The following is a 10,114-nucleotide window of genomic DNA, read 5'->3' on the forward strand; positions in this document are numbered from 1 at the left end:
ACAAGATCCTTAATTCTTAGAACTGGAATATTTCAGAATAGTATTTCCTTCCTGTTCTTTGGGTCTGAGGTTCCTGCCTTGCTCAGCATCAAAAGAAATCAGATAGAATTCATGACCAGTTTTCCTATGCATTTCTCTTTTTTTTTAACATTTTTTTTTTCTCTTTAAGGCTACACCCTCAGGACATGGAAGTTCCCAGGCTAGGGGTTGAATCAGAGCTACAGCTGCCAGCATATGCCACAGCCACATCAATGCCAGATCTGAGCCATGTCTGTGACCTACACCACAGCTCATGGCAACGATGGATCCTTAACCCTCTGAGCAAGGCCAGGGATCAAATCCACATTCTCATGGATACTAGTTGGGTTTGTTACCACTGAGCCATAAGGGGAACTCCCATATGCATTTCTGAAGCAGAATGTGGGAGATTGATCACTGCACATACACTTTCAAATGTTCCTAGCTGTTAGGGAGCTGGGAAGTTAATAAATTGGCTCTAATCAAGAATTACTGGTTACCCGTCGTGACGTATCAGAAATAAACCCAACTAGGAACCATAAGGTTGTGGGTTCCATCCCTGGCCTCGCTCAATGGGTTAAGGATCCAGCGTTGTGGTGAGCAGTGTTGTGGTGAGCAGTGGTGTAGGTCACAGACATTGGTCAGATTTGGTGTTGCTGTGGCTGTGGCACAGGCTGGCAGCTGTAGCTCAGATTTGGCCCCTAGCCTGGGAAACTCCCTCCATTTGTCAGTGGTGCAGCCCTAAAAACAGAAAGAAAAAAAAAAAAAAGATTTTCTGTATATCACAATTGAATTTCTCATCATTCCCCCCGAGAGGGCTGGAAATGCTCCATTAGGAATACAACTCATCCATATAAAAATCCTGGTCCAAAACCATGGCAGAAAATACAACCAACCAAGTCACATTTACTCTTTGAGTATGAGAATCATGTGAGTATGGGGGAAGTAGGAAGGGCTTTGAAATTAGGTAGCCACAAGCCTGAGTCCTATCTCTTTACTGCCTAGCAGTGTGACCCCAGATGAGCCCATTTCTCAGACTTTGATGTTTTCAGATGTTGATATTAATACTCATAACTAAAAGTTATTGAGCCACTACTCTTTGCCAGGCACTGCTGTAAGCACTTTATGCGCATGACCTTAGTTAATCCTCACAGTCACCTAAGGAAGTAGGTCATAAGTTCTATTTTTATCCCCATTTTACAGCTGATAAAAACTGAGACACAAAGAGTATCTTGCTAGGAGTTCCCTTGTGGCAAAGTGTGTTAAGAATCTGGCATTGTCGCTGCAGCAGCATGAGTGACCGCTGTGACATGGGTTCCATCCATGGAACTTCCACATGCAGTAGGCATGGCAAAAAAAAAAAAAAAAGAAAGAAAGAAAGAAAGAAAGAAAAGAAAAACTGTCTTGCTAGAAACGTATAGTTAGAAGATGGAAAAGCAGGACATGCAAGAACACATATGTTGATGGCAGTCAATAAGCTTAACTTTTGTGACTATAAAAGCATCCAGGGCAGGGGCAGGGTTTGCTTGATGCATACAGAGAAGGTGTCACTAAGTGTTAATCAGCTTCTACTCCACTGAGGAGGGACCTTCTTCCTACCTCTCACGGTTGCAAGCTCTCCATCCACATGTGCCATGCACTGCATAGCAGTAGCCCCAACGCATATGGGCATGCTGACTCTCTGCCCTAAAACAGAAGTTGACAGGTCTACTTCAGCCACATTCCGGAGCATCCGTGGATACAACTTCCACCTAGAATTTGTTTCAAAAGAAAAAAAAAAAAATAAAAGAGGTTTTAGAATTTTAAAAGTATAACCAAAATGTTGACATGACATCAGAGTTGGAAAGAGAAAATATTCTTGTAATTTTCCTAGCAAGCACACTACAAAGATGAAGAAAATGGGGCTATTTTAATGTTTGTTAAGATGGAAAATCATCAATGAAATTAATAATGAGTTTCTCAAACCATTGTTCTTAGTAAAGTATAATTAGCACATGGTAGAATTCACCCATTTGAGTGTACAGTTCTTTATGAGAAAAGCTTACTGTCGACTCACCAGAAAATTAAGATCTAGAACAGCTCAGCCATCCTGAAAAAGGTCCCCATTTCCTTCTTTGGTGAAACTCTCCTCCAACCAATCCCTTAACAACCTCTGATTATTATTTTTTTTTCTATAGTGTTACTTTTCTTACTTTGCAAGAACATCTACAATTGGAGTCATATATTGTTGACCCTTCAACAGTGTGGGAAAGCCCTCTGTGCTCTGAAAAATCTGGGTATAAATTTACAGTCTGACCTTCCAGATCTCCAGTTTCCCATCTACAGATTCAAGCAACCCCAGATCATGTAGTACATATTTAGTGGGGGAAAAAAAATCCATGATAAGTGCACTTGCTCTGTTCAAACCCATGTTCAAAGGTCAACTGTAGTATGTAGCCTTTGGAGTCTGGCTTCTTTCACTTAGCCTAAGGTTTTTGAGATTCACCCATATAGCTGTGTGCATCAGTGATTGTTCTTAAGGAGTATCCATTGTGGCTCAGCCAGTAAGTTAGGTACAATGACATAGTGTCTGTGAGGATGTGGGTTCAATCCCAGGCCTCGCTCAGTGGATTAAGGATCTGGATATGGCATTGCTGCCAGCTGCAGCAAAGCTCACACATATGCCTTGGATCAAGTGTTGTTGTGGCTGTATCTGATTCGACTCCTGGCCCAGGAACTTCCATGTGCCACAGGTGCGGCCTCAAGTAATAATAATAATAGTTTTTTTCTGTATCATTGGTGACTAGTATTCCATTGTGAGAAGGTAGCACATGGATAAACATTTGTTTATTCATTCCCAAGATAAGAGACATTAGAAATGCTCCCAATTTGGAAAGATTATAAATAAAGCCAATAAAGATCCACTTAAAGATTTTTGTGTGAATATAGCTTTCATTTCACTTCCTTCAAGGCATTTTGAAGGTGGTATACAATGGCATGGGGTTAGATTAGAGCTTAAGAAGACATCCTATGTCTATATCATTTTTTTTTTTTCTGACAGATAATAGCTTCAGGCAATTACTTTTAAAGTTATAATGTGGTTTCTTTACAATCCTTGATCTGAATGCTTTATCCCTTGAAGTATGATGATATGGAAAGTTTTTTCAGTTTAATTCAGCATTTCCTTCAAAACTGCTATTTGGCAGAGACTAGAGTGTTAGGCCTAAAGAATTTCTGACCCCTGAACTTTAACTTAAATTGCTTTTTCTCCAATTCTTTTGTGTGGCAATGAAAGTTACTAACAAACCAAGACTCAAACTTGGAAAATTTACTGGAAAACGAGTTCTTCTTCTCTTAGCTAAATTTATATTTCCTATTTATTCAGGATTAATTTCTCCTCATTAGTAACTGATTAAAACTGAAGAAAAAACAGCCCCATTTCTGATGAGCACTAAGGCAATAAACAAGTAAATGCACATATTCCTTCACCTTTCCTAACCAGCACTCAACTTTCATGACGTAGGTATAACTCTGCATCTAGATAGATTATTATTTTTAATTAATATGGTGAGGTGTGATTTAGTAAGGGAGTAGCCAAGAGAAGTTGAACCTCCCAATCCTTTTTGTTTTGTTTTGTTTTGTTTGTTTTTGCCTTTTTAGGGCCACACCGGAGGTTTCCAGGAGAGGAGTCGAATCAGAGTTACAGCTGCCAGCCTACACCACAGCCACAGCAACACCAGATCCGAACTGCGTCTGTGACCTGCACCACAGCTCATGGCAATGCCTGATCCTTAACCCACTGAGCGAGGCCAGGGATCAAACCTGTGTCCTCATGGATGATAGTTGGTGAACCTCCCAATTCTTAATTGAAGCCTATTTCCTATAGTGGAAGAAGAAATTCTGCCTTCATGTTGCTTTGAGGAATAGCTAAGGGTTGGTAATAGAACCCTTCCTCACATAATAAAATGAAAACATCCAGCCCCTGAAAAGCATAATAAAGAAGTTTAACTGTGATTTCTCTGCAATTCCTTTGAACATCATAATTGTCATTATTTTCTGTCACACTACATGCTCTGCTGCTGGAAGTCTTTTCTTCTCTACTGACCCTAACTAACAGCATGATTCTTTGATCTCCACCTTGAACAGGGAGAGGCAGAAGCCTTGAAGAGCGTTTTTACCACCAATCGTCTCTAAGTGTATTATTAGAATGAGAGAAAAAGATTTAATAGCAGCCATTGGCATCCTGGCCTTGGAAGGCATTAATATTTAGTTAGAGCTGAGGAAACAATAAAGCTTTTATAAAGATCACATACAGAGCTGCAAGGAATCAGGGGTATGTGGGTGTGTATGTGGGTGTGTATGTGTGAGTGTGTGTGTGTGTCTCAAAAGGAACATTTTCAAATATTCAGTCCCCCTTTTTAAATCAAGGCTCAACCCTTCCATATCTCCAGGCAGCAGCTTTATACTTGTCCACGAGGTGGCGCAGTCAGTTTAATAATTGTTGTTCTCACTTCCCCACACGCATTTCCCGTCCTGAATATGAAATTATAGACCCTCCTCATCTTATGCACATAATGCAGTTTCCAGATAAAATGAGATGAGACCAATGGAGTGGGAAGTGTGCATTCTCTAAAAACATCCTCCACGTTTTGATATTTTCCAAAGAACAATTACAACTAACCTTGGGTAATTCCCAGAGCTACCCCTTCCCATCCCCATCCAGCTCCAATGTAAGTGATTTCTTCCCCACAATTTTACATAAAATAGTAGAAGACTATGGCCTTGGACTGTGCTCTCATGGGACCTCCACGTTGGAAAAAGGATACAAAGATTGACAAAGCAATTGAATCAATTGAATGGTGAACTATTTTCAAAGGTTTACTGAGTTAAGGGAAGTGGGGCAAAAGTGGGGATCCTTCTCATATACAAGGGCCTCAATTTTAATTTGCCCTAAATCAGGTGATACACACAGTCCCCAGAGGAGGGACTCTCATGAAGGGGGACAATCCCACATCCCCCCGCTTTAAAGCCACGTGCTGTTACTGAACCCTAGCAACGCAGCACACTGAAGTCATGTTTTACGTCCCGTGAGATGATCATATTGCATCTTAATTACTCCACATTCATTATTTACTCTGAGCATTAAAAACACAATGTATGCCGAGTTCCCATTGTGGCTCAGCAGAAACAAAGCCAACTAGCATCCATGAGGATGCAGGTTCCATCCCTGGCCTCACTCAGTGGGTCAGGATGTTGCTGTAAGCTGTGGTGTAGGTCACAGATGCAGCTCCGATCCCGTTGCTGTGGCTGTGGTGTAGGCTAGGAGCTGTAGCTCCAATTCGACCCCAAGACTGGGAACTTCCATATGCCATGGGAGCAGCCTTAAAAAAAAAAAAAAGCCAAAAACATACAATATATGTATATACATATACAAAGTGTGTATATATGTATATAAAATATTCCACAGTTTTTGTAATCTTATTTACCCTTCATTTACAATGTCATGAGACCTTTAAAACATTTAACCTCCAAAGAACCCAACTAAAGGAATAAGGAGGCAGGAATGGAAGTCTGAAAAAAAACACAGTGGGGGTGGGGGGGAATATATTTAAATAGCCAAGCCATTTTTGGAATGCCTCCATGATACTTCAGAAATAGTGTGTGTGTGTGTGTTCACGTGTGTAGGTTTGTCAACACTTGTCTGCATAAAGAAGCCACAGCTTTGAGGTCCAAAATTGAGAGGCAGAAGGGTTTGTGTAGAGGAAGAAGAGGCGAGGAGGGAGGAGGAGACAGAGCTGGAATATGAGTTCCTGCCATGTGACTCTTCAAAAAAAACAAGTGACAATTAAGCTGCTTTTCTTCCTGCAGGAGGAAGAGCAGCTTACTCACCTGTTGCGCAAACAAGCTGAAGGGTTCTGTGACACTTACACCTATGAAAAGAATACTGATGATGCTGCTGGTGAGAGTGTATTTCTTCTCAAATATGAAAGAGGGGGAATGGTTTCTCTTTTATCATCTGTTTGTTTCAAAGAAAACTACGCAGTTTTCAGTGTCACTAAGTGACACACCGTGGATGAGAAGAGAAAAAGTTCCAATATCACAGAACTTTGAAGTCCTGAATCGGAGAACTATTAGAACACCCACATTGGAGAGTTATTTTCCACCAATGATAATTTCCCAAGAAGCCACAAAATATGTACAGGCCATGGTTTAGAAAGATACCCTGAGTTAATGTGTAAGAGAATCGAAGGACTGTTCTTTTGAAAATTAACTCCAATCAGGTCAGTCCAAGCAAAACTTCGCCAGCTGACATTTTCTCTGTTCTTGTCATGTTTGCAAGAGGAAACTCTGTTCTTCTGGGTGGTTCTGTCTCTTTGACCTTTTCTGTCCTTTTTTAATATTGGGGAGTGGACACAATAGTGTCAAAGCCCCAAGCTTACTGAGAAACATACCCCAGTCACTGCTTGGTCATGTCAGAGCCGCATGCAGAAATAAAAGGGGTCACTGTGATTGACCTCTTCTTGTATGTGTAGGATGGGGAGGTGGGTACATTGCATAAATGTCTTTAAAATACCCTGTCCTTGTGTCACAATGGGTGAGCTGAGGTTTGGCTGCTTTGCAGATTTCATGTGACTCAGAATGAGAGCTTTCAGATTGATTGCCTTCAACCTAACAACCAGACCTACCACCACGACAGAAGCTCTGTTTTTAGTTCCCTGTGATCAACTTGCTGATACAGGGTTAGGCGTGACCCAGCAAAAGAGGATTTGAGATGGTATAGGCAATGTTTGTACAGGCCATAAAAACTCCTCAGCTGTTTGATAATAAAATATCATCTGCCCTCCCCCAGAGAAAATTAAGACATTTTCCCTCACTTAAAGCTGAACAAAAGACAAGGATCAAAGTTCATGGAAAAGGTGGCATTCAAAACTCATTCTCATCAGTTGTGTCCTGCCCCTAAGATCTGTCCTTAGGCTGAATGGGCTGGGAAAACTCCCAAGAAGAACTTTTTTTTTCTTTTCATGGCCATACCTTCAGAATACAGAAGTTCCCAAGTCAGGAGTCAAGTTGGAGCTGCAGCTGTGGCCTAAGCCACAGCCACAGCAACATCAGATCCAAGCTGTATCTGCAACCCACACCACAGCTCACAGCAATACTGGATCCTTAACCCCCTGAGCGAGGCCAGGGATCAAACCTGCATCCTCACAGAGACAATGTTGGCTCCTTAACCCACTGAGCCACAGTGGGAACTCCAGCAGGAGGTACTTTTCTGGTCCAGGCTTGGAAGTCACCAGAACTTAGGTCTCACAAGATTTCTAGAATTTCTGGGGTAGGATAGAGGTGGTCTGTCTGCTTTGCTGCACCCCTCTCCTCCCTCTTAGAGGCCCCCACTGGGCTGATTGTTTTATGTCCATTTTGCATCAATTCAACCTACTACCATTATGGAGGCCAAAGGTCAATGTGCTTCCATTGGAATGTAAATGCCTGTGGACAAGAACTTTCTGTCACTCACTGCTTTATCCTCAGCATGCAGTACTGAGTCTAGCCCATTGAGATTCTCAATGTGTAAGGTAATTAATCAACCAGCATGAGGTGAAGGGCACTAAGGCTGAGGAAGATCATATATTAATGGAGTAGATGGTCACCTAAGTATTTCGACCTGAGTCATGCTAAGAGATACCAACGCCATCAGATTGTCAAAGGCCTGGAATATCCCTGGTTAAAATTACCTGTTTGGGTTCAAGTGTCATTTTCAGGAGACTACTAAGAGGCAAACCACACTACCTGGCGAACAGCTGAAACAGGTCCAAAAACGAGCATCTCTCAAGAGCAGAAAATATCAAAAGGATCTAAAAAATTCCATAATGGTTGGAAAAAAAGATCATGCAGAATTTTAAGCCCCTCCACTCTCAGCCAACTTTTCTCTTCCCATGGCTCCCCCTAGCTTTTTTAAAATGCCATTTTTGTTGCAAAGAAAATGCAAGACAAAGTCAAGGCTTGAAGGAGTTTAGGGGAGGCCCCACTTCAACTCTCAAGCTCCTACACTGATTTGCAGGTGAATCAGTCTGCTTGCCAGCAACCACCTTGTGTAGAATGATTTCATTTCTCCCAGTTGACAAGTAGAAAAGTGATTTTGAGTGCTTTTGCTCTAGGGGCTAAAGAAGAAATCAAGGAGGAAGGTAGATTCTTTCCTTTGGATACTTTCTGCCTTTTTTTTTCTTTAATTTATCACCATCAATGAGTACTCATGACATTCATTGGCTTTACTAATGGCTGGAAGAAAAGATCAATGAGCTTCAAAGACTATAGTATATTGAAGGCTCTCTTCCCCTGCTCCAGCAAATAAACCATTTCCTAACTGCCTTGAGAGAAAAGCACTCCTTTAGAGTTATTTTGTTTCTTGTTTTTATTACAAACAGAAACCATAAACCATGACATCCACCATGTTGGATCTTGAAATATGAAAGTCAAGGGAAAACTAATTTGGGAAGAGAGATGAAGCACTTTAGAGATGAAACAGCAAAGCTGAAAGATTAATGTTCTTTAGGCCAATTGAAAGCTCAAGTGAAAGTTTAGACAATAGTAATCAGAATAAATGATAATGGCAAGCCAGAAGGATGAGAACATTTGAGAGAACAATCCGATCTGGTTCCACCAGATAAGATGGCTATCTTGCATTTAATACGAATGGCTTTCTCCACCATAAACATACACTCTGTCAGCCTCAAAGAAAACAGAGTCAGAATCTGTCACTATTTTTATACACAGTTAAATGAATCATCTACGTCATTTCAAGTGAGGAAACTTAGGGTTAGTTTTTTTTTCTGTCAGCTGTCCAAGATTGCCAGGCTTGGGATATTTTTATTTTAAAACAAGTTTAAAGCTCAATATGTCTCACAGCCCCATGAATTGCCCCCTCTCTAATAAGCATATTGTCTAGACAAATAATTTCACACTATCAACACAGAAACTGATCTTGCTCTGGTAGAATGTCCATGTGTAATCTCAAAGCATGATTTAAAAAAATATTCTTACCTGGAAAATGCTGCAATATTATCAGCCAAGGTTTCCTGATCATTTGCCCCAGACTTATAATAGTCATATATAGACTTCTGAAGTATGGATTTAGCATGTTGCTCATAATCACTGATACAGACAAGCCGGGTGAACATTTTCCTGGGTTATTGCAAACGCCAGGATGATTTTTTGTTTGTTTGTTTTTTTTTTCTGTATTGCTTTCTACATCCTGACAATTCTGCTATTTGTCAATTATTAATAGACTTTTTCCAAAGTTCAGATTTCCTTCTCTGTTGCTTACAGTAAGTGAGCAAACATATGCTTAGACTTTGAAATTTCTTTTGCAGCTGTCTGCCAAAGAGCAGGTACACCTAAGCCACAAAAAATTGGGCTGGAGAGGCAGCAGAAGGGGATTAGGTGTCTGTCATGTTAAAAAGGCATAAGAATGAGTCAAAAATCAAAGACCTAGAGAAGTACTTGCATGAAACCCCTCTTGGCTCAGTTCTTCCTAAGGCTGCTTCATTCCCACGGTGTGTGACTTGGCTATTTAATTGGTACTCAGAATGTGCTGTCCACTCATTTTCCTCCCAAATTTGGATCATGCACATATATGAAAAAGAGCCTATGAAATGGATGGGAAGGAAGGGAGGAAGAGAGGGAGGGAGGGAAGGAAGAAGGAAAGGAGGAAGGAAGGGAAGAAGAAAGATAGCAATGGCTTTGACATCGGTCAGTCCTGGATTTCCACCTGGGAGCCCCCACTTAAAGTGGCTCACCAGCTATTCAACTGCTGAATTCCAACTGCCTGCACCTGTATGAGAATGTTCTCTTGAACTTGGAGCCTACTTTTCCATCCACATGGCAGGCTAAAGTGCTGTGGACTCAATGCTCCATGGAACAATCCTACACCAAGAGCTTAAGGGAATTGGTGTATAAATACCAAATCCCTCACTCCTCTGGCAGTTAACTCCTAGATGTGCATCCTACGGTGCAGGCTTCGGTCGCCCACAAATGCCATTGGTCGGTAACTCATCCTGTATTAGCTGCCTTTCCTTCCCATCTCACTACCCCTTAATGGAATTAAAGACCTTTCAGCTGTTAG

General features: G+C 41.2%; 1 protein-coding gene across 2 annotated transcripts in view; it reads right to left on the reverse strand.

Annotated features, from left to right (window-relative positions):
• Positions 1 to 9,214, reverse strand: part of HAO1 (hydroxyacid oxidase 1) — a 64,839-nt gene extending 55,625 nt beyond the window's left edge. Inside the window, 2 exon segments of one of the 2 annotated variants that reach the window (NM_001243431.1) lie at positions 1,618 to 1,769; positions 9,034 to 9,214. In NM_001243431.1, the coding sequence (NP_001230360.1) occupies positions 1,618 to 1,769; positions 9,034 to 9,170 (289 nt within the window). In that variant the 5' untranslated portion in view covers positions 9,171 to 9,214. 2 annotated transcript variants of the gene reach the window in all.
• Between the last annotated feature and the right edge of the window lie 900 nt (positions 9,215 to 10,114).

This window comes from Sus scrofa, chromosome 17 (genome assembly GCF_054392235.1).
Source record: "Sus scrofa isolate SSC_HxYL_T2T_F1_AM1 chromosome 17, Sscrofa_HxYL_maternal_Yorkshire_Landrace_v2.0, whole genome shotgun sequence".
Taxonomy (NCBI): Eukaryota; Metazoa; Chordata; class Mammalia; order Artiodactyla; family Suidae; genus Sus; species Sus scrofa.